General features: G+C 39.3%; 1 protein-coding gene across 2 annotated transcripts in view; it reads left to right on the top strand.

The window, feature by feature from the left end:
• LOC126101610 (protein strawberry notch) overlaps window positions 1-26,169 on the top strand; it is a 274,618-nt gene that overhangs the window by 157,028 nt on the left and 91,421 nt on the right. For both annotated transcript variants that reach the window (XM_049912293.1, XM_049912294.1), the window contains 4 exons: window positions 11,129-11,228; window positions 16,498-16,662; window positions 16,767-16,879; window positions 17,120-17,291. In XM_049912293.1, coding sequence (XP_049768250.1) covers window positions 11,129-11,228; window positions 16,498-16,662; window positions 16,767-16,879; window positions 17,120-17,291 — 550 coding nt within the window. The remainder of the gene's footprint in view (window positions 1-11,128; window positions 11,229-16,497; window positions 16,663-16,766; window positions 16,880-17,119; window positions 17,292-26,169) is intronic.

Here is a 26,169-nt window from a genome sequence, read left to right as displayed (position 1 = left end):
ACAAATTTTGGGCAACTTTGAAGAAAAAATTTAAAAACAACAAAAGTTTTTTTCCCAATTCATTTCAAAAGAGAACACTAATACCAAAGAATCCTTCCACACCAAAGCTAAGAACAGTCATAAAGGTACTCAAGAGACAATTTTTCAGTATGTCCGATTGTGAATGCAAAAAATGGAGTTGGATACCAATCTGGGAAAAAAAAAAAAAAAAAAAAACTGTAACATATTTCAATAAATACTACAAACATTCTATCCAATATTGCATCCACAATCAGTAGCATTTAATTTCTAATCTGTCACAGATGTCTATTCCCCAAGGCATGAATGTGGTTTCTTCTGATATCACATCCCTATCAACCAGGTTAGGGAAATCGTATCTAATAATTTATGGAGTTGTGGTGGACACTTTGATGAAATAGATGAGGTGCTACAAGTGCTTGACCTAGTCTTAAAACATAATTATTTCAAATTTGACGATCAAAATCAGGGACACCATGGGCTGACCCCTGCTATCCTGTGTTACTAATATTTAAGTCACTAACTTGAAATATTCATATGGACAACAGTCCCCTTTGTATAAAAGAAAGATTATAGCATGGTATTGTAATGCAGTTACTGTCTTTATGTTGTATAATGGTTCAAATACAGAATGCAACACAGTTGTTAACCCACTGAATTCTTGTGAGGAAAACATCCAATGAACCGTTGAACATAATGGGTGGGGAGGTGTTATGCTCCCATACCTCCATTTACTCATCATTATCCTAAAGTATTCCAAATTTCTTTATGACATTTTCTGCTAACTGATACAGCTATACACTAAACTTCTAGCCAATCTGTCCTTTTCATAGTACTGTCAAGAACTAAGTAATCATAGACATTAATATTTTGGTGAGTTATCAGAGCAGATGGGAAAGCAGTTTATGGGGAAAAGTATTGTTCCGGCTATTTTTTTCCCCCATAAAAACGTAGAGGCTGGATACAAAAAACATAAAGAACATTTGAATTTTAACTAGTACAAAAAGGGGGATTGCATTGATCTGCAATGATCGTCCCCATAACTGGACAAACTGGGTCTGGTTTTAATGTATGCTTTTAAAAGGTAATGTAAGTTTTACGAACTCTAAGTTTGCCATTACATTACATTTGTGTGAAACAGGACACTCCATTTCCAGTATGAAGAATAATTTAAAATCTTATTTAAAGAAAATATTAGAAACAATTCAGATGGTTTAGAAAAGGTGCAGACTATGTGATCTTTGAAGTGATTGCCCACTCACACCATAAACAACCAAACTGAGATGAACCATCATTGCATTTTGGCTAATTTCAGTTGCATGAACTTCCCCAATTGACTACCTTCATATCTTGTTTACTGGATGTATGTTGTTCTTTGAACCCTTTTACTTAACAGTTTTGTGATTATATTCCAAAAATAATATAATTTTTATCAATGAAAAACATCCTGTAATGAATAACATTGTATATAGATGTATAAAGACAGCTTTCAGAGCTCAAAATAATGAGTTACAAAATTTTGATGATAATCAATACTAAATTCTACTAAAATATCCTGAAACTTGAAGTCATTTTTTAATTTCTGTGCAGCTATGAAATCTAACCATGATTTCACGATGGTTTCATGTGAACATAAATCTCGGAGGAGCTGGCTGGAGCATTGTGGATAAATTCATGTTGTACCACAGGTGAGCACTTGTCGCTCAACTGATGAACTGTTGTCACTTTCAGTCTGTAACGAAGTAACATCACATTTTTCTTCACGTCCGGAGCCACTAAATTCAGTGTTAAACTCAGGCTCAGTAAAGCCATCCTTTTTTGAAAGCATTGCCTAAAAAACAGTACTGGAGAGAGTCTGAAAGTGCACATTTTGTTTTCGAGTATCCAAAGCTGCACGCAGTAACCAAACACAACATCCACATTACAGATGTATAAGAGCAGATGCTCTCTAGCGGCTGAAAATTTAACTATGTGTGTTGGGGTTTTATTTTTCAGAAGATGTGTTCTTAAGTTGCTCGAGTATATTTGGGATTTTAAGTTCCTGTTAAAATAATAAAAATGAGATAACTTGAGGTTTTATGTTAAAGGAGTAAAATCTGCTTATTGTAGAGGTATTAAATATTTTTTGTAAATATTTTTAGATAATTATACAGGGTGTTACAAAAAGGTACGGCCAAACTTTCAGGAAACATTCCTCACACATAAAGAAAGAAAATATGTTATGTGGACATGTGTCCGGAAACGCTTACTTTCCATGTTAGAGCTCAGTTTATTACTTCTCTTCAAATCACATTAATCATGGAATGGAAACACACAGCAACAGAACGTACCAGCGTGACTTCAAACACTTCGTTACAGGAAATACTAAACATGTCCTCCGTTAGCGAGGATACATGCATCCACCCTCCGCCGCATGGATTCCGTGATGCGCTGATGCAGCCCTGGAGAATGGTGTATTGTATCACAGCCGTCCACAATACGAGCATGAAGAGTCTCCACATTTGGTACCCGGGTTGCGTAGAGAAGAGCTTTCAAATGCCCCCATAAATGAAAGTCAAGAGGGTTGAGGTCAGGAGAGCGTGGAGGCCATGGAATTGGCCCGCCTCTACCAATCCATCGGTCACCGAATCTGTTGTTGAGAAGCGTACGAACACTTCGACTGAAATGTGCAGGAGCTCCATCGTGCATGAACCACATGTTGTGTCGTACTTGTAAAGACACATGTTCTAGCAGCACAGGTATAGTATCCCGTATGAAACCATGATAACGTGCTCCATTGAGCATAGGTGGAAGAACGTGGGACCCAGTCAAGACATCACCAACAATGCCTGCCCAAATGTTCACAGAAAATCTGTGTTGATGACGTGATTGCACAATTGCGTGCGGATTCTCGTCAGCCCACACATGTTGATTGTGAAAATTTACAATTTGATCACGTTGGAATGAAGCCTCATCCGTAAAGAGAACATTTGCACTGAAATGAGGATTGACACATTGTTGGATGAACCATAGGCAGAAGTGTACCCGTGGAGGCCAATCAGCTGCTGATAGTGCCTGGACACGTGCTAATAGTGCCTGGACACGCTGTACGTGGTACGGAAACAACTGGTTCTCCCGTAGCACTCTCCATACAGTGACGTGGTCAACGTTACCTTGTACAGCAGCAACTTCTCTGACGCTGACATTAGGGTTATCGTCAACCGCACGGAGAATTGCCTCGTCCATTGAAGGTGTCCTCGTCGTTCTAGGTCTTCCTCTGTCGCGAGTCATAGGCTGGAATGTTCCGTGCTCCCTAAGATGCCGATCAAGTGCTTCGAAAGTCTTCCTGTCGGGACACCTTCGTTCTGGAAATCTGTCTCGATACAAACGTACCGCACCACGGCTATTGCCCCGTGCTAATCCATACATCAAATGGGCATCTGCCAACTCCGCATTGCACTGACTACAAAACCACGTTCATTGCACTGACTACAAAACCACGTTCGTGATTAACACTAACCTGTTGATGCTACGTACTGATGTGCTTGATGGTAGTACTGTAGAGCAATGAGTCGCATGTCAACACAAGCACCGAAGTCACCATTACCTTCCTTCAATTGGGCCAACTGGCGGTGAATCGAGGAAGTACAGTACATACTGACTAAACTAAAATTAGCTGTAACATGGAAATTAAGCGTTTCCGGACACATGCCCACATAATTTCTTTTCTTTATTTGTGTTTGAGGAATGTTTCCTGAAAGTTTGGCCATACCTTTTTGTAACACCCAGTATAAATATTTTTTTTATATTTAAGAAATAATTTTATTCATGCTATTTATACTTCATTTATTTAACCACCACAGTGCTTTTAAGTCTCACTTCCAATTATAACATGATTTATATTTATCATTAAATCCTATGATACAATTCCCAATTTTCAGTTGTTTACTAAGTAAACTCATTTTTGTTTTTTTCCTTACCCTGTCGCATCTTGCACATGCCTAGTTTTCCTTCATGCCACACCTGCTTTGCCCACATTCTGTTTGTAATTAGCACCTGTATTAGTACCTTTTGTGCTGTGCGACTGTTGCAACAGTCCACTGTAATTATACCATACAAGATTGACTCTCAGTAGCCTGGTGCAAGAATCTGTTACCAGATGACCACTTCAAACTTTCGTAGTTCTGTTGTGTTGCCTAATAAAGGAATCTGTGTGCAGCTAATGCAGTCTTGAAGAATTTTCATTCATTTTCAAAAAAAAAAAAACAGATTAAAGTGTTTTTATAATTAATTTGGAAAATTATTGGTAATTTCCATATAGTAACAACAAATAATTTAGTTTATTTAGTGTTGTGTTGTTATAACTGAGAATATTACAGTGAAAAATGATAGATTTTAGTCATATGGGAATTGAAAATTTCAGTACAGAAAATGTAAAATTTCAGGATAGATCTATTACTCATTTAGCTTATAAACATGACCCTTACAATGTAATATTTCATTGTACTGGAATATGTGGGAACACAGGAACTGTATACATATGGAGGATACATGGGAGAAACAGGGAATGTCATTGTGACAAGAAAAATGAAGCAACACTACCAATATACGGGATAAATCACCTAAAACATGCACCCAAAAATTGCGGAAGTGGCAAGTGCAATTGATGTGCAGTTCTAACAGAATGGATTGATAGTCAGGGGCTTGTATTGTTAGCCAATAAACAGAGTCTAATAATACTTAGAAAGTGTAGTTTTTCTGCAAACAAACACTTTTTTAAGTGGAACAATGACTCTTGACATTAACAAACTAAAGTGGGGTCAGTGGTATTTGTCGCAAGATGTTAGTGCGAGTCCTTTACTACGGAACAACCGCAGCACAGGTGCTAGCATTGCAGTGGAGATGTCCAAACAGGCTACACTAATACATTGTTGCACAGCATCGGATGTGGTTGGTATGTCTTTGTAAACAGCATCTTTCACCTTCCCCACAGAAAAAATGTACAGGTGTGAAATCTGTGTAACAGGTGGGCCAAGCGACAGGTCCACTGCGTCGTTTGGAAACAGTTTGTGAAGACACGCTGTAGAACTTTGCGCACTATGGGCTGGACAGCCAACTTGTCGGTACCACAGGTTCCTCTATTAGCTGATGGTTCACTATCCCACAATGCACTTTTACACTCTGTGGACGTCGATGTCCCACCTTGCGAAGCCAATGAGGATTGTCAACAGACCAGTAGTGCACATTTCAGCACTTTACCTGGCTGTGATTGGTAAATGAGTCTTCATCGCTAAACAAGATAGATGATACATCTGGAGTATCCTATCTTAATGCCCACGTACAGAAGTTAACACGATTTTCATAATAGTTTCCATGCAATTCTTGATGAGAGAGATGTGATAGGCACAGAACCACTGTCGATGGAGAATGCCACTTCCTTGTGCAATTGTGTGGAAGCTGACGTGCAGATCAACTGCAATGACAGCAAGAACTTCTATTTCCTCTTTCGCGTGACTACTTGAAGAGATTGTTGAATAACTGTTGAGAAGGTTGATGTCTAGTGAAATATCTTGCTGCTTACACTGTACAAGAATGAATGACCCTCCTATATTCTCCATACACCGTGAGCATGTCGGCTGTTTCGGCACTGCTGAATCCTGTCATCCACTTCACCCGTACACTGTAAGCAAACAAGAATATTGCACAAAGCAACTGCACAGATTGAATGCCACAAACAAGTGTCGGTGCGGTAACTTTTCACAGTGCATTATCTCATAAATGAATCATGCTAGACACCTGCAACAAACGCCACTGAAATTCTAATGTATTCTACTTTTCATTTGTTAACGTCAGTAGGCATTGTTTCATTTAAAATAGTGTATGTTTGCTCAAAAAGTACTCCTTGTAAGTATTATTAGAAACAGTGCAATTCCCTGCTACAAATCTGCTCTGTGAAAACCACACATCAATAGCACTTTCCATTTCCGCAATATTTTCCGTGCAAGTTTAAGGTGATTCACCCTGTGTACTGTATGGTGACGAGAATAGTTTACGACAGTGTCCGACCGAATATAGAAAAAGGCACTGAAATATAACTAGTTGTGGAATCCGTGTAGATTTGGTGAAAGGGGGATTTCATCACAAACAATAAAAGAAAGGGAATTGGTATGTGTCAGCAGTGTTGGACGTGATGCTGAAGTGATGTCAGTTGTTTCATCTTACCATGTGCTAGTTGTTGGTGAGTGTGGTTTATTGCTTATTTTGCATACAATTGCCAGTCTGAAGAAGAGAATGGTAACACAAGTCTGGCATCAACCGACAAGAGACCTAGTTCGGGCCGAATGGTTGAAGTAACAGAGAAACTTGAGGTACAATCAACAGGAAAGGCTTCTTCATAAGATTGATCTGGTCAGTATTAGAAGTAGGCAGAGTACTTACTTACCTGGTCTAATAGACATTGTGGCAGATACTCAAAGGAGGTATAAGAAAACCAAATTTGAAGCAAAGTTTCATGATCTGAGTTAAAGATATAAGTGTAGAATCCCAGTAGATGGGCATAGGGTTGAAAGAAATGATGTTCTTGTCCATCTTTGATATTTCTTAGAAACAGCTAGAGACCTTGCGGAAAAATCTAAAGGTTGGTGCACTCCAGGCTGACAGACACGGAAAACACCAATTGACCAAAGAAGCATTCAAAATTAATTCTGTATTGTATTGAGATCACATGAAGTCCTTTAAAGGAAGACAGATCCATTACAATGTCCATGATTCACAAAAAAATGTACTTGCCAGATAGCTCATCAGTTAAGGAAATGCATGCTATGTTTACAGGGTAAGGATCCCAATAGTCCAGCATCATATGAAAGCTGTAGGAAAATATTCTGTAGCAAATATTTAACTTCAGTTTTGGATATCCTCAGAGGGATATGTACAGTATATACTACCTTCATCAGCTGAGATGAGTTAATTGATTTCATGTTCCATGGGTTGTTTTGATGATAGATCGTAATTATATGGAACCAGTCATCATTCACATTGCAAATTAATTTGTATGTATAAGTCTTACCCACTACCTTTTACACATCACTATAATAGAAATTCTTGTATGCCATAGGGAATAGGAGGAGTTGTCAAGGAGAAACTTTCTCAGTTTGTTTTTGATTTTTCTTTGCTGTCTGTCAGACAGTTTATATCACTGTTTTAGGTGATCAAAGTTTTTTGTTGCAGCATTGTACACCCCTCTTTTTTCCAAAGACAACCTTAACATGGAGAAATGAAAGCACATTTCCTTCTGGCACTGTAGTTATGTACAGCATTGTTCCATTTGTACTGTAGTGGATTATTTACTCCAAATTTCTTGAGGGAATAAATATATTGTCAAGCAGTAGTCAGAATGCCAAACTCCTTAAACAGACGTCTACAAGATTATCATGGGTGAATGCTACATATTATTCTTACAGCATGTTTTTGTGCAATGAAGGTTTTCTTTCTTAAAGATGACTTACCCCTGAACGTTATTACATTATTCCATACAACATTATTTTATTATTTCCTCACCACGTGTTACATTTATCATTATTGTAGTACCCTTTGCTATGCAGAACTGAATACATTGCATGTTTTTAAAATTGAGGAGGAGACCGTTCACAGAAAATCAGTCACTGACACTTCCCAGAATTTATGCTTGTATTGATTAGAGTCATTTGCAAAAAGAATTAATTCGGCTTGTTGTATATTAGATGGAAGACTGTGTACATGTTTGAGGAACAATAGTGGACCTGAGATTGAGCTGTAGGGAACCAGATGCATTATTTCCCCCCAGTCAGAATTATGTCCCCAGACTGTATTGGTTGAATTAGTAATAACAACTTTTTGCATTCTTTTGGTTAGATATGACATTATCTGTTGGTTGGCTATACTATCAATCCCATAAAACTACAATCTGTCTAGGAGAATACTATGATTCACACAGTCATATGCCTTAGACAGGTCACAGAAAATAGCAAGTAGCATTATTTTATTATTTAATTCTTGTAAAATCTGCTGTGTGAACATTTAAATAGGATTCTCAGTTGAGCAACCCTTCTGAAACCTAAGCAGTGGTTTGCTGAGAGTATTATTTTTGCTTAGGTGAGACACTATTTGAGAATACATCACCTTCTCAAAAATTTTGGAAAATGATGTCGACAGTGTTATAGGTCGATAGTTGTTGACATCTCTTACCACCTTTCTTAAAGAGGGACTTAAAAACGGCATATTTCAATTTATCTGGAAAAGTGCCTGGAGGTAGTGAAGCATTACGTATTTCACGTAAGACCAGGCTTATTATATGGGCACAAATCTTTAGTACTGTTTTGGGAACTCCATCAAAACCAGATGAGCTTCTATTTTTCATAGAATGTATAATTTCCTTAATTTCAGGAGGTGAAGTTGATAATACATCCATCCATATGTTTGGATGCCAAAAATAGAATCACTTCACAAAAACTGTGCAGAGCGTAAGGAAATTGAAGCTAAATTGTGTGCATTCAATACAAGTTGCATCTTAAAAAAGTCAAACAATTTTATACCCATAAACAACTTGTGAAGCCCACTTCCAAGAAAAATATTGATAGGAATGTAATAATAATGGATTTCCAAAAGAATTGATCCATACCTAATTTGTCAACTAATGACATGTATTCCTGCAGACAGCTTTCACTATTCTCCTTCAATATACATGTTTTGTCAAGTGGACACTCATTGTTCTATACATACCCAGAGATAGTTTCACATAAAGCAGCAGATGAAGTGTGTTCTATGTTACATAACTTTATATTTTGTGAACTTATTGAAGAGAGAAAATGTTTGAATCAGCTAAATACGTGCTATTGTAAAGTGCAAATTTGCTTTTGATGTGGATTGTAACATTGTATTCAAGATCGGAGGAAGGGCAGCATCGGTCGTAAATTTGTAATCTGTTCATTACATATCTATTTCGGCTACTGTGTAGCTGTCTCTGCAGTTATATTTAGGTCATTATGATTCTTCGTAAATAAAATTGCACATTGTCATTATAAATAACAAACAGTTAAACTGTTTGTTATTTGTAATGGCAATGTGGTACTGTGTGCAATTTTATTTATGATGACTTTTCATAACTTGAATATGATTGCACTGAAGTTGTCTACACAATAGCTTAAATCAATGTGCAAAAAAATTTAGAATCGATGCTGCCCTTCCTTCTTTCCTGAATCTCAGTAATACAATTGTGGAGCATGCTGTTCCTGCAAAAAAAAAAAACACTGTGTGATTCAGGTGTACTCAGAGAATGCATAATTACTCTTGAATTAATGGAAGGGTAGTGTTTCTCCAAAAGTTGCTGCACACTCAATTACAAAAGCTTTTTCCATGTATAAAAAATTATTCATTTGCTTAACTCTTACTTGATTGATTGTTATTTATAATGACAATGTGCAATTTTATTTACCCACCACGTCCCTTCAACTTCACTGTCCATATTTACCCGAGCTGTCTTTGTTAGTCGCATCCTTAATGTGTTTCCGAAACACACACACACACACACACACACACACACACACACACACCATTTCTTAATTTGCCCAGCTTTGTTTTCTGCCTCTAGGACCTCAAGAACTTCGCCTCTAACGCACATAGTGGGGATGGGTAACTCTTTGTAAGGGTGCATATGCTAGGATTGGTTTGAAGTATCAGTTGTACATCATTGCTGTAGGGGTTCCCTCCACTGTGTCAGCAGAAGCACGAGTTCTTGCGAATCAAATCCTATATAGAATCTCTTTTATGGTTAGATTGACTCGAGAAATTACACTTCCAAGGTATGTGAAGTTTTCACATTTTCCAGGGGGTAATTAAAAAGGTTAGCTGGTCAGCCTAACTTGTTCACTGCCATTACAATGATTTTGACTTCACGTATTTTGATGTTGTATTTCTGAAATTCATCCATCTATTTCTCCAACTTCAACTGCAATGCCAGCTTTGTTTCTCCCCAGATCACACCCAATTACCAAAAACCAAGGCATTAAGCTGTGATTGGGATTTCTTGATATTTTTCATTATGTCATCTGTGACATCTACTCTAGCATTTTGAGGTATTATTTAAAGATTTCAGAACGTTTCAACAATACTTCATTCATGATTTTTTTAATTATTTGAGGTTTAGTTTGGTGGGTCTGATACTTTTGTATGGCTTGTAGAGTTTGCATCACACTGTTTTATGTTTAAGTGTGATACTGTTATTAACCAGAAAGTTCGGACACTGCAGTGCTTTTTCAAGCTGGTGCTGTATCCTATTTGGGTCTTGACTTATCCAGACAGTTATAGAAGCACCTACAGTTTAAAACGGTCTCTGAACCAGCCAGCTGCACATTTTTTTTAATATGAAACACAAGGTATGAGAGGGTTGTTGGAACCTATATTAAAATTTATAAACTGTAATTAAGAGACTAATTGGCAATATTGAGTCAGCACTCAGATATGAGCAATCTTGTGTTCCAAAGCTTTATCATGTATTGCAAAAGTGGAGTATTAATTATGATGTATTGTGCATGTACATTTGTTCTTACTTGTTGCTGATGGTTTCATGATGCCATCACATGATCACATTTGGATTCCATACGCATGTTAAGTAACAACTTTCCAACAGTATGGTTTCTTTTTCTGCAGTTCGACTGTAAATTGCTTAAAATGGTGGCTCAGAAGCTGTTGTTAATATAAGCACCACATTTTCTGAAGCTCTTGGCTTTCTAATCCTCAATCAAGTGGAGAGTCTAAATTTATCATGTTCAAGTGTTAGCTGTGTTGTAGACATGGTAGTCACAGAGGGTGTTATTAGAACTTAACAAAGGCCTCAGCTGTTAAAATAATTGCTGCTTGACATGAAACACATTGTGCCTGTCCCATTTATCTGCAACTGGATGACAAAGCTAACATTTCCTGCTCCTCTATTATCTACTTGGTGATGCTTACAGTAAATGTGCTCTTGTAGCTATTGTCGGGGTGCATTTATTATTAAGGTTGTAGTGCACAGTTGCAGTTCCACCATGCCTTTTGTAGCACTGTCGATTGCATTGTGTGTAAACCTGATTGTGAATGTAATGTGTTTTATTTACAGATGACTGGTAGGAAGGGTCGTGTTGTACAGACTGAAGATGGTATTCAGTACGAATCACGGTCAGAAGTTGATGTTCCTCTAGAAACTCTGAACTTGACAGGTTTGTTGTTCTTAATTTATATAAGCTGCTTTGATAGAACTTGATAAAATCCCATACTCCTTTTTATTTCATAATCAAGAAACCACATATATTTTGGATTTTCCATTTTTTTAAATTGTTGCTTCTACAAATATTTTTCTTATTTCTGAGAATCAATTTTCAATTGGAGCAGTGTAATAACACCAATTCAGAGTCTCTCAGTTGAATGAAACAGCCATCTACCATGAATTTTGTAATCAATTGTAACTGTAATAAAAATTTGTCAATTTATACTGAAAATTTTAGAAAGAAAAGAACTTAACGCACTTCTGATTATGTGATTTACAATGTTCAGTGAACATATTAATAATTTTTTATGTTTAAAGATTCACTATATTCCAGCACTGTTACCCACACATGAGAAAACCAAATCATACAAGAAACAGTTTGAGTTCCGTAATTTTGTGTAACATTATGATCAGAGTCCTCTGCCAAGTCTTAAGAGTATTTTTGGTGTTATGCAAAACATGCAGTTTTGCAGTAATTTTTACAGTGTATATGTAGACATGTGACCAGGAAAAAATCTTTTATGTTGTTAATGATTATCTCCTTCTGTCATATTGCTTTAATTTTACACAATAAAATGGTTAATATGGTCTTGGGGCTGGACAACAGATACAGTGCAAATTTTTAAGTCATACATAAATCTTCAGCCTCTGGTCTGGTTTAGATAAATCAGTAATATGTTTGCCACATGAACTAGCAGTGATACTGACCTGTTCAAAGTTCAGGAATCTCTAAAATACATTATCCCAATTAAATTGCACATAGCCCTATTCCGAATTCCATGCCACTTTCCTTGACATTGACCTCATCCCCACTGAAGGTCAACTACATACTTCTGTTCACATTAAATCCTCTAACAAAGAACAGTACTTACATTTTGACAGTTACCACCCTTTCCATGTCAGACAGTGCCTTCCATACAGCCTTGGGAATTGAGACCAACATATTTGTTCAGATGCAGACTCTTACAGCTATACACCACCATTTTCACCTTAGCCTTCACTATATGTGACTACCCACCCAATTCAGTTCAAAAGCAGATTTCCCGCAACATCACATACAATCATGACATTGCTGATCCCTCCAAGAAACAACTTAGTACAATTCTTGTCACCCAATACTGTTGTGGTCTTGAATATGTTAAAGAGCTACTTATACAAGGCTACGACTTCCTAAAATCACGCCCCAGAATGGGGTCCATTCTGCCTGACATTTTGCCCACTGCAAGAGTTAATATCATACAGTTAATCACCCTTGAACACCATATTTTGGCATCATAACTTAAAATTACGAATGCTGATTTTCCTCTTGTTGTATTGTTTCTTGTCATATGTGTTGCTTCGTGATAATAATTGTCAATTAATGTCAGAGCATGAATACAAACAAATACCTCCAATAGAAATTACTAAATAGAGGCAGATACTTAATCTAGTACATCTTAAATAAATAAAAGATATTTATGACGATTTCCCAAACTAAAACTTTGAAATTTCTCTACCCTCCCACCTAGAAGAGCTTTTCATCCCCCCCGGTCCCAAATCTCTGCAGTATCCTGGTCCAACCTTGTGCTTTTTCCATACCCTTTTCCCTGCCCTCTTGCCCTCTGGCTCTTACTCCTGTGGTCGTGCCCATTGTAAGACTTGCCCCCACGCACCCTCCTACCATCACCTGTACCACCCCGTAGGTGGCAAATCGTATATTATCAAAAGGAGAGCCACCTGTGAAACTGCACATTTCATGTACCAGCTGTTACATAAACACTGTCTGGCCTTCTACATTGGTATGACTGCCACCAAGTTAAGAGGTATGATAAGTGGACATACACAGAGGATGTATACTGGCAACTCACAACATTCTGTTGCAGAGTATGATCTACAACATAGTGGTTGTGACCACAATGATTATTTCACCACACATGCCCACCTGAATTGCTCCTCGTGAACCATGTACTCCTCAGGTGGGAACTGGCAGTACAACATGATTGGTTCTTGTCAGCCACCTGCCTGAAATTCATGTGGTCTCAGCATTTCTTTTCAGAAACTATAATTTTTTTATTCTCTTTTAGTTTTCTGTACGTTTTATTTTTCCAACCTGTCTATTTTTTCCTAGCCTCCCCCATGTGTCTACCATTTACAGTGCACTTAGCTTTCTACTCCTATAAACACTTGCATGATGTTTTCAGTAATCTCTGTCTCACTTAGTACCCTGCCTTCAACCTCTAAACTCTTGGTTTTTCAAATCATATCCATGCAGCCCCCAACATTCAGTCTCTCCTTCTCACCCCAACTAGTAAGTCTCCCCTGATGGCTTTTCAGTAGTTCTCCCCATTTCTTAAACCTCACCAGTCCATTTCTTCCATCCCTCTTCCTTTCCCTTTGACCCTTCTGCTGGAAGAAGGAGACACTGGCTCCAAAATCTCGCACATTTCCATATCATTTATATGTGTTTTCTCTTGCTGCCACTTTGTTCGTAGATTGTTTTATGTGTCAATTGAAGTTACACTAATTCCAACATTGTCTGACAGGAAACAAATGGGGTGGGATTAGGGGGGGGGGGGGGGGGGGGAGTACATTGTGTTCTACTGTTCTTCCTTAGAAGAGAGGGAGAGAGAGAAGAAAACACAATAGAAGCCCAATATAATGCGGCTGTTGGGGTCCACGCTTTACTCCCATGTTATAGTGTACCAGCTTCATATCGAGAGTAGTCAGCCATGTAATGACAAACTACGCATGGAAAGTTAACACATCATACAATATTATACATACTGTAGTATACAATATTTAAATTTAAAGAACATTAGAAGTAAAACATTTCAGAAACTTACCAAATGGAGTACTGTAATTAGATGAACTTTGCTCGAACGTTGACCAAACAATAACACAAGTTTCAATACGGTGTATAAAGTAAACTGTCAAATACAGTATGATCATTTACAGCACTGCCTGCAAACTACTTATAGTATGTCATTAGTCTACTACTTTAAAGAGGTCAGTTAGCTTTCTTTGCCAAATAATTTCACACAGTTTCTTTAGTGCCTACTGTTTTATGCTCATCAGTTGCAAGAACTCAGTTTCGTTTGGTTGACTTTGTCACCCCATCCATATAATCACTTTACACTTTATTTATATTATTCAATATTTCATGTGTACTGGGAACATCATCTATACTTTCTTTTTCAGCTTCGTCATCTTAATTCTCGACAGCTTAACTACTCTAGTTTTGAACAGCATCAGTAATGTCCTTGTCATCTACGATCTACAAAATCAGTTCTTCATTGTCAATGACTCCCCAACACGTCGAGTCTTAGAGATCAATATTGCACTGTAGAAAATCTCTTGCAGACCAGATATCCCTACTGTTAAAATCTATGTCTCTACAACATTCATCTGTTGCACTTTCTTCAATGTAACAACATTTACATTTACAGATTTAAAGTACATTTCCATTTCCTCATCTGAACTTGCTACTGTTGAAGTGAGCAGTTCATGGTGATAATGAGCCTTAAATGCTCATATGCTGCCCTGATCATGAAGCTAAATGAATGCTGTTCTGTTTTTTGGCAAAAACAGAGTTTTTATTTTTCCATCTTCTGATTGCAACACATCAGCATGTAAATGAGCTGGACAGTGATCAAAGTTTAGTAGAGCTTCTTCTCTCAGCCTATAAGTGACCATAGTTGCTTTCTCACTTGCAGATCAAACTGTTCTTGAAACCAATTGGTGAAAATGTCACCTATTATCCAAGCATTCTTTGAATGCCTGTAAGTCAATTTTAATGTTAGCTTGTTCACATACTTGAAATCATCATGAACTTTTACGTTTTGCCTGTACAAAAAGCTTTCTACTTATGGCTCCCAATTTATTTGTGGCACAGAGAAGGGTTATTCTGCCTTTATCCATGTTCAGACCGATCTTGTTTCTGACTTTTTGTGTATTGAGAGTTCTGGTCAGAACCAACTGCTAACAAAGTGCCATTTCATCACAATTATACACTTGATTATTATTTAAATTTTGATCTACCATTACTTTTTGTAGAATGCTGGAAACTGCGAACCAGATTCCTTGTCGCAGGACCTTGCTTCTCCTTCAGTGGTCGTTTGATGAATTCCATGGTGACATTTCCATCTTGAAAACCATATGTCGGAAGCTATAAAATCTTTGTTGCCATGTAAATCAAAGTGAAAATTTTTAGCTAGGGCCTGAAAGTGGCACGCCTTCATTTCCCATTATTAAAAACCTCAAATAAAGTCATTTGTCAAGTTCACTGTCTTTTCCTAATTTAGTCCTTTTTCTGTCCGTTCCCACATCACTTTCAACTGTGTTTAAAATTTCTGAGATTATTCTCTTCTTTCACCCATCCCCTGATTGTTCCTTCTGGTACACCACATTCATGGGATAACTTGCTTGAGATTCGCGACTCTTCACATAATCGATAATTTTTAGTTTATCACTCACAGAGTATGCTTTCTGTTTCTGTGACATCTTAACAAACACACAGAAATTTACACAGTGAATGAATAATATATGATCCACATGATGTTGGATTGTCAAGCACTGTTGCATAGTCACTTTGTTGACTGTGTCACAATGTTAACTGCAATATACGTCTCCAAAGCTTCTGTCCTACAACATTCCTGATATGTCGATAAAACAACCCAAAGGTTGGGTTTAATTTCATCCATCTATTTTGGTTATTGTTTGAAGACCTTATAGGTAGCAATTTTAAATTATACTCAGAAAGTCTAATGCAGACTGTAATAAGTTCGGTGTTTTCTTTTTTTTGGGGGGGGGGATGCGCTTGTGTGTGCAAAATATATTGAACGTTAAAAAAATTATGCTTTATACATGCTATATCTGAATCTGTGATATATCAGGTGCGGTGTATCGGGCTTCTATTGTACATTGTAAGAACAGTGAATGTGGCACACTCATAGTCAAAAAGCAGCAAAAGTAAAGGGACAGAAATTTACGCTAGTCAATGAATCTAAAATTCCTCTAGTCAGCTCCCTTGCTAGCAGTGGTACAGGGTTTCCAGGACTGTGTAATCCACAGTTACATGTAATCATGTGTTGTATGTCAAGCTTATTTGAAAAACTGAAACATGGTGGTCAGATCTGCGCAAATCTGTTCTCGTACGTGTCAAATCCTATTTTAACAAGTCTGTTTTTGACATCCTGTACAGTTCACACAGAAAGATGCTTCATAGATGATTTTTTTGTTTTCAGAGAAGCAAAGATTTATGGATGGTGAGAAGGATGTGGCCATAATATCAGAAGCAGCTTCCAGTGGTATATCTCTTCAGAGTGACAGAAGAGCAAGGAATCAGAGGCGACGTGTCCATATAACACTGGAATTACCTTGGAGTGCTGATCGTGCTATACAACAATTTGGTTAGATTTGGTTCACTGGTGCATGTTCTTGTCATCAGATTAACTGCTAACAATCTTCAGTGGTGATGCATTGAAATTTATGTTGTTGTTCTTTTTTTTTTTAGGTCGAACACACCGTAGTAATCAAGTTAATGCACCTGAATACATTTTCTTAATTTCCGATCTGGCTGGGGAAAGAAGATTTGCTTCAATAGTGGCCAAGAGGCTGGAGAGTTTGGTAAGTTATAAGTTATTGTTACTCCAGTCTTGCTTTTATTCTGGAGTTTAGCAAATATTAAATATATGTATAAAAAAAGCTAGAAAGATCTATGTATTTTTACCAGTGTTGTTGCTTGTGTCTCTATAAACATTGCGCATCCTTTTTTATGTTAAAAAAAAAGACTGAAAACTGGTTTAATTTTGTGTTCTTAAGAGTATTTCATTCATAGCTTTGTATTTAAAAGTTCATTCTTTGCAGGGAGCACTAACTCATGGTGACCGCCGAGCAACGGAGACGAGAGACTTATCTCAATTTAATATTGACAATAAGTACGGTCGATCAGCTCTAGAAGCCACTATGAAAACAATAATGGGCTATGAACCACCACTAGTACCTCCACCAAAGGACTATAAGGGAGATTTCTTTAAAGGTATTAATTTTTATGTCTGTCTGTGACATATACGACTGTATTGACCTGTGGTTTTGGATAACCCACTGTAAAATTTTCCTCTGCTGCATATATTCTTGTCTGTTGTTTCTTTATGCATTTTACTTCATGGAGAAACTGCCCGTTGTTTCAAGAACTTGACATTTAGTTGTAGATTGTGTGTGTGTGTGTGTGTGTGTGTGTGTGTGTGTATGTGTGTGTGTGTGTGTGTGTGATGTGGTCACCACTTTGACTGCTAAATGTAGTATCATTATCTTGTAATAACCATAGTCCATTTTTCTTGTTCAGTTATGTCAATGCTAGCTCATCATTTATTAACAGTGAAAAGTGCATTGTATGTAACAGAGGTGGGAGGGGGGGGCAGCAGAAAATAGACATGCCAGAAAATGTAAGATGTAGAAAACTAAAATGGAGTGGAGAAAGGAGTAGTTATTGTGAAGAAATGCTGAGGTGGAAGGAGTTAACATAAATTAATGTCAGGTGGGTGGCGAGAAGCAAGGGCATGTTGTAGTGCTTGTTTCTACCTGCAGAGTTCTGAGGAACTGGTGTCTGGAGGAAGAAACCAGATGGTGCATGTGGTGAAATGGGCACCGATGTCATGACTGTCATGTTGTACAGCATGCTCTGCAGCAGGACACTGTGTGTTGCCTGTATACACCCTCTGCCTATGCCCTTTCATCCTGACCAATAGCTGGTTGGTAGTCACGCTGATGTAAAAGGCTGAACAGTGTTTACATAACAGCTGGTATGTGACATGTCGTTTCACAGGTGGCTCTCCCTTCGGTAGTTCATGCTTTGCCAGTTACAGGGCTGGAATATGGGGTGGTAGGAGTGTGCATAGGGCAAGTGTCTCTCTCTCTCTCTCTCTCTCTCTCTCTCTCTCTCTATATATATATATATATATATATATATATATATATACACCTAAAAACAAAGATGATGTGACTTACCAAATGAAAGTGCTGGCAGGTCGACAGACACACAAACGAACACAAACATACACACAAAATTCAAGCTTTCGCAACAAACTGTTGCCTCATCAGGAAAGAGGGAAGGAGAGGGAAAGACGAAAGGATGTGGGTTTTAAGGGAGAGGGTAAGGAGTCATTCCAGTCCCGGGAGCGGAAAGACTTACCTTAGGGGGAAAAAAGGACGGGTATACACTCGCACACACACACACATATCCATCCACACATATACAGACATCGACCTGCCAGCACTTTCATTTGGTAAGTCACATCATCTTTGTTTTTAGGTATATTTTTCCTTCGTGGAATGTTTCCTTCTATTATAACCATATATATATATATATATATATATATATATATATATATATATATATATATATATATATATATAAAAAAAGAAAGATGATGAGACTTACCAAACAAAAGCGCTGGCAGGTCGATAGACACACAGACAAACACAAACATACACACAAAATCTAGCTTTCGCAACCAATGGTTGCCTCGTCAGGAAAGAGGGAAGGAGAGGGAAAGACAAAAGGATTTGGGTTTTAAGGGAGAGGGTAAGGAGTCATTCCAATCCCGGGAGCGGAAAGACTCACCTTAGGGGGAAAAAAGGAGGGAAAAAAGGACAGGTATACACTCGCACACACACACACATGTGTGCGAGTGTATACCTGTCCTTTTTTCCCTCCTTTTTTCCCCCTAAGGTGAGTCTTTCCGCTCCCGGGATTGGAATGACTCCTTACCCTCTCCCTTAAAACCCAAATCCTTTTGTCTTTCCCTCTCCTTCCCTCTTTCCTGACGAGGCAACCATTGGTTGCGAAAGCTAGATTTTGTGTGTATGTTTGTGTTTGTCTGTGTGTCTATCGACCTGCCAGCGCTTTTGTTTGGTAAGTCTCATCATCTTTCTTTTTAAATATATTTTTCCCACGTGGAACGTTTCCCTCTATTATATATATATGATGAGACTTACCGAACAAAAGCGCTGGCAGGTCGATAGACACACAAACAAACACCAACATACACACAAAATTCTAGCTTTCGCAACCAACGGTTGCCTCGTCAGGAAAGAGGGAAGGAGAAGGAAAGACAAAAGGATATGGGTTTTAAGGGAGAGGGTAAGAAGTCATTCCAATCCCGGGAGCGGAAGGACTTACCTTAGGGGGAAAAAAGGACAGGTATACACTCGCACACACACACATATCCATCCACACATACACAGACACAAGCAGACAAAGGCAAAGAGTTTGGGCAGAGATGTCAGTCGGGACGGAAGTACAGAGGCAAAGATGATGTTGAAAGACAGGTGAGGTATGAGCGGCGGCAGATTGAAATTAGAAATTAGCGGAGATTGAGGCCTGGCGGATAGCGAGAAGAGAGGATATGCTGAAGGGCAAGTTCCCATCTCCGGAGTTCTGACAGGTTGGTGTTAGTGGGAAGTATCCAGATAACCCGGACGGTGTAACACTGTGCCAAGATGTGCTGGCCGTGCACCAAGGCATGTTTAGCCACAGGGTGATCCTCATTACCAACAAACACTGTCTGCCTGTGTCCATTCATGCGAATGGACAGTTTGTTGCTGGTCATTCCCACATAGAACGCTTCACAGTGTAGGCAGGTCAGTTGGTAAATCACGTGGGTGCTTTCACACGTGGCTCTGCCTTTGATCGTGTACACCTTCTGGGTTACAGGACTGGAATAGGTGGTGGTGGGAGGGTGCATGGGACAGGTTTTACACCGGGGGCGGTTACAGGGGTAGGAGCCAGAGGGTAGGGAAGGTGGTTTGGGGATTTCATAGGGATGAACTAAGAGATTACGAAGGTTAGGTGGACGGCGGAAAGACACTCTTGGTGGAGTGGGGAGGATTTCATGAAGGATGGATCTCCTGCCCTGAAATGAGATCCATCCTTCATGAAATCCTCCCACCACCACCTATTCCAGTCCTGTAACCCGGAAGGTGTACACGATCAAAGGCAGAGCCACGTGTGAAAGCACCCACGTGATTTACCAACTGACCTGCCTACACTGTGAAGCGTTCTATGTGGGAATGACCAGCAACAAACTGTCCTTTCGCATGAATGGACACAGGCAGACAGTGTTTGTTGGTAATGAGGATCACCCTGTGGCTAAACATGCCTTGGTGCACGGCCAGCACATCTTGGCACAGTGTTACACCGTCCGGGTTATCTGGATACTTCCCACTAACACCAACCTGTCAGAACTCCGGAGATGGGAACTTGCCCTTCAGCATATCCTCTCTTCTCGCTATCCGCCAGGCCTCAATCTCCGCTAATTTCTAATTTCAATCTGCCGCCGCTCATACCTCACCTGTCTTTCAACATCATCTTTGCCTCTGTACTCCCGTCCCGACTGACATCTCTGCCCAAACTCTTTGCCTTTACAAATGTCTGCTTGTGGCTGTGTATGTGTGGATGGATATGTGTGTGTGTGCGAGTGTATACCCGTCCTTTTTTCCCCCTAAGGTAAGTCTTTCCACTCCCGGGACTGGAATGACTCCTTACCCTCTCCCTTAAAACCCAAATCCTTTCGTCTTTCCCTCTCCTTCCCTCTTTCCTGATGAGGCAACAGTTTGTTGCGAAAGCTTGAATTTTGTGTGTATGTTTGTGTTCGTTTGTGTGTCTGTCGACCTGCCAGCACTTTCATTTGGTAAGTCACATCATCTTTGTTTTTAGGTATATTTTTCCTACGTGGAATGTTTCCTTCTATTATAACTATATATATATATATATATATATATATATATATATATATATATATATATATATATATATATATATATATATATATATATATAGAGGGAAACATTCCACGTGGGAAAAAATATATCTAAAAAGAAAGATGATGAGACTTAACAAAAGCGCTGGCAGGTCGATAGACACACAAACACACAAAATTCAAGCTTTCGCAACATAACGGTTGCTTCGTCAGGAAAGAGGGAAGGAGAGGGAAAGACGAAAGGATGAGGGTTTTAAGGAGAGGGTAAGGAGTCATTCCAGTCCTGGTAGCGGAAAGACTTACCTTAGGGGGAAAAGGGACAGGTATACACTCGCGCGCGCACACACACACACAACATGCACACGCACACATATCCATCTGCACATATACAGAACAAGCAGACATATCTAAAGGCAAAGAATTTGGGCAGAGAGGTCAGTCGAGGCGGAAGTACAGAGGCAAAGATGTTGTTGAATGTCAGGTGAGGTATGAGCGGCGGCAACTTGAAATTAGCGGACGTTGAGGCCTGGTGGGTAACGGGAAGAGAGGATATATTGAAGGGCGAGTTCCCATCTCCGGAGTTCAGATAGGTTGGTGTTAGTGGGAAGATCTAGATAACCCTGACGGTGTAACACTGTGCCATGCGACATCACATGGGATGCAAGCAGCAATCTGGAGGGTTGGGGATGGTGAAGAAGAAGAAGAAGAAGAAGCTATGGTACTGTATGGGTGGGGAGAGAGACGAACACTGTCTGGTGGAGTGTGCAGGGACTAGACTGCCAACAGGCGCAGCATCAGGAGGTTGTGGGGCACGGAAAAAAAGGAACAAAAAAGGAGAGGAACAGTAAAAGACAGAAGGATGCACCGGCAGAGAGCTGCAAATAAACGGGTTAGGAGATGAGAATGGGGAGGAGATGATAGGCCAGAGGGGGTAGAAACTGTTGGATGGAGGGTGTGGAGACAGTATGTTACGGTAGGTTGAGGCCGGGATAATTACGGGAGCAGAGAATGTGTTGTAAGGATAATTCCCATCTGCACAGTTCAGAAAAGCTGGTGGTGGAGGGAAGGACCCAGATGGCTCGGGTAGTGAAGCAGCTATTGAAATCAAATGTGTCATGTTGAGCTGAATGATGTGCCACAAGCTGGTTTACTTTGCTCTCAGCCACAGTTTGGCTGTGGCCATTCATCCTGGTGGACAGCTGATTGGTAGTCGTACCAGTGTAAAAGCTGTGCAGTGATTGCAGCAGAGCTGGTTAATCACATAGCTGCTTTCACAGGTGGCCTGGCTCCTGATTGGATAGGATAAAACTATGTCAGGACTGGAATAGGAAGTACTGGGTGGGTGCACTGGTCAGGTTTTGGACCTGGGTCTTCCACAGGGATATGATCCTTATGGCAAGGGGATGGGATTGGGAGTGGCATAGAGGTGGACTAGTATGTTGTGGAGATTGAGTGGGCGACAGAACATGACTTTAGGAGGGGTGGGAATTATCTTGGGTAGAATGTCCCTCATTTCAGGGCACGATGATAAGTAATCAAAGCCCTGCACACTCCACCAGCTAGCATTTGTCTCCCCCTCCACCCGTACACTACTATCCCTTCCCCTTCTCTGTCCCCTCCAGATTGCTGTTTGCATTCCACATGATGTTGTATTCTGGCCTGAGGTGCTGGAATTGGTGGCTGTGTGTGTGTGGGGGGGGGGGGGGGGGGGGGGGGCACATGCTTGCACGCGTTTCTCTTTTACTGACGAAGGCTGTGGCTGAAAGCTTACTGTGAGTGTCTTATAATTGTGCCAGTTTGAAACTTGAAATATCTTCTTTACGGTAAGTAACAATCTGTCTTTCTCTACATTATTCATTTTCACAGTTGTAGTGAATGGTTTCTCTGTTTCTGCAATATTCCACCGACTGCATCTCACTTGATGTTTTATCAAAACATTCCATTCCCTGTTTCATAGCGTAAACAACTTCGTGGTATGCTTCTTTCCACTAATTGCTTGAGAAATGTTCAAGTGGCTGTTGATGCAGTCAAGTGGCTGTTGATGCAGGCATATATGTACTGTATTTGGATCAGAATAACAAGGGGATACACAGTTGTGTACAATTTTGTTTTAAATGGGGCAAGTCACTTTGCGTACAGAACGCTTGTGGCAGCAGTAGCTGTGCAGTGATGTGCTGTGCTCTTTCACTGCTTTTGTTAGATACTCTGTTGCTTAAGAATAAGTGTGCTACACAGATAGACAAAGAACTTGATGTTCTCTCTGAGGTTTTCTCAGTATGGTTGGTTAATGGTGTGCTTCTGGGTATACAGCCGAGTTGTTGTTTCTATTTGTTGTACGATACTCCGTCAACTGACCCAGTAGTCTTCTTCGGGTGCAAGTCATTTCCTTATGTGTACTGATTGCCTGGACTCAAATGTGCTGTGAACCGTCATCGGATTCGCGGTGCTATTTGTAGGCAATTGTAAGTGCGACTCTCGACACACACTATGTCCTTTGTGCACTTGTTTTTTCAGGGTGTAAGCTGCTGCTTCTTTTAAATTAAAAATACTTTCAGTAATTTGGTTGTATAAAATTCTTAGGCATCCAACTTGTCAGTTCCAGATGCATAATAGGGCGAACGTACACCCGAGGTATGGATGCCAGATGATGAAAATTCCTGACCGTGAGCCTCCTGAAATGTCCCCCGTGTATCCCTCCTGTAACTCTATTAATACCATATTTGTGCAAGTATAAAGTGATCCTGATTATAACATGACCCCTTTTTTTCTAGAGGCATTCGGAAAAATTTATTTTTAATGTATTCTCACTCATCAAAATTACAAATTGTTTTATTGGCATGAAATATTTGACTAAAACGTTAGCATTATACCTATTCTTAATTTATGCCATTTTATGGATTGTATACATTTTGATAATACAATGAGAAATAACATAAACAAGAAATTGTTTATATTAATTTGTGGAATGTTTTATTTTCTACATTTTTTTATTATTAACCCTGTCGTCTGTGGTATCACGATTTTTAATTATCGTCCTAATACCTGAGCTGTGAAATTTATATCTTCATCATCATAAATATTTATTTGGCTGTTTTTTCCAGATATGTTGTATTTCTTCCAAACATATTGTGGTTTCTGAGGTTGTGCTTACTGTGGGACCTGAGAACACAGATGTCTTTATCCACACACATATCAGATTTTGCTTCTATACTGATGTCAGAATGTTACAATGTCTTGCTTCCAAACATATTGTCTACTCTCAGCTCTCTCGTTGGCTTCATAGAACTGGCAGCTGACACATCCCGTTTTGTTCCTGTGACATCCTGGTGAGCATGGACAACATTGCAGCACGGCACACACATATATGCCACTGACCCCTGTCTAGACTTCTACCCCTCCTCTGCAAATGAATACTACTGTTGAGAATTTGTCCAGTTTTAGTCATTTCAGTTCTAACTACAAATTGATTCAGGCAAACCAGTTTAAATGTGGTAGATGTACCTGAAAAGCCAAAGTACCGACTATAGATTCCAATGGTTGGCAACACGACACCCACTACTCCCTTCTCCGCATTCGTCTAATTCTCAGCCAGGCTGGTACCACTTTTCCCTTTCCAACCCTTCCGTAGTGCTGAGCTCGAGCCACTGTGAGATACAGACTGCACTATCTTCTAGTGTGCAAGTCATATCTAACGATGGCAACTAATACATAAAGAAAAAATCACAATTACAATTTAGTCCAATTCTCGAACTTCCCTTGTCCCACCATCTACTGATGTGTGTTGATACTATCTTGACAACGGGTCTTGCTGCTGTAAATTATTCTCATGATAGCAATTATGGTTTACTATGATTTATTTTGTTTGTTAGACATTTCATTCTGAATTAATGTTCCTTCTTGTCTCATCCGAATGTCACAATCATATTCTAAAGCTGATTTTTATCCGGTATCCTAATAAGTGAACTGCAACTGAATTTTTCATTTGCAACACACTTAGTAGATCATTACAGTCCCCAGAAATAATTTTTTTAAGGGCAACATTTCCACTTTTGAATGCTACCTTTACTTAAAAACAGCATTATGGTAATGTATTTATATGGTATTCGTACATGTGGGAGAACTTTTATTGCATATGATAGGATTTAGTGTTATTTTGTGCTGTGTTCCACAAAATTGCCAAATTTCAAGCAGAGGAATAGATTGTTGTAGTGGCTAAATCATAGTCTCTTGTGTTTCCATTGCCCTAGCCTCATGCGAATCAGATGGCACACGATTGTTCGAGTAACATCGATACTGTATTGAGCATTTCGGCATATAGGGAAGTAGTGAGTCTGTTCGAAAGCGAGTATTGTTTGCCCAGCCCCGCTTTGACATTACAAAGAAGACTTTTTACATGTGTTGACGGGAGCAAAATACACTTGGTCTTTCCGGATATTGGGCAACAGTAAGGTAGATAAGAAATTTTATCTGTCCCTAATATAAATTCTTGTTGGAAATGGGAAAAAGGGCAAACTCTCTTTCCTCTGATCTTAGTTTAGAGGAAATGGACATATCTGTGAGTCACAGAGAGGAAGAGGGTGTGTGTGTGTGTGTGTGTGTGTGTGTGTGTGTGTGTGTGTGTGTGTGGGGTGGGGGGGGGGGGTATTAAAAACCTTTTTCTCTCCACACTTGGAGCTATCACTATCCATCACAAAGAAATTCATTTCTGAGACTCTTGTTTCATAGAGCTCAAACACTTTTAGACAGATTACTCAGATCACCTGATTGAGTAAGCATTGCGATCAAAGTCCAAAATGCATCAGAAAGAGGTAAAAACTGAAGTAGAAAAGAGAAGCCAGGAACTACATTTCTGGCCCAATATCTGGAAAGATCAGTAGACTACTATGGAAACATGCCTTCCAGAGTGTTTTGCTCCCACCAACAAAGAGAATAAGCCTTATTTTTAATATTAAAGACAATCTACTCTCTGAAAGCCAGATTTGAACTGTGTTCCACGTGAACGTGGCACATTTTACACGGGCAGACTGTCAGAACAATGGAGGGGAGCTGCGAGAGGCATCAGTGCCACACCCAACTAAAATGACCAAACAAACCAGCGGTCACCGAGCTCTGGATCGAATACAATCGTGAAATGAAATGCAGCGAGACAGTTGTCAC

The sequence above is a fragment of the Schistocerca cancellata genome, chromosome 9, assembly GCF_023864275.1.
Source record: "Schistocerca cancellata isolate TAMUIC-IGC-003103 chromosome 9, iqSchCanc2.1, whole genome shotgun sequence".
NCBI lineage: Eukaryota > Metazoa > Arthropoda > Insecta > Orthoptera > Acrididae > Schistocerca > Schistocerca cancellata.
Note: the sequence above shows the minus strand (reverse complement) of the source record. Positions and strands in the feature narration are given on the sequence as shown.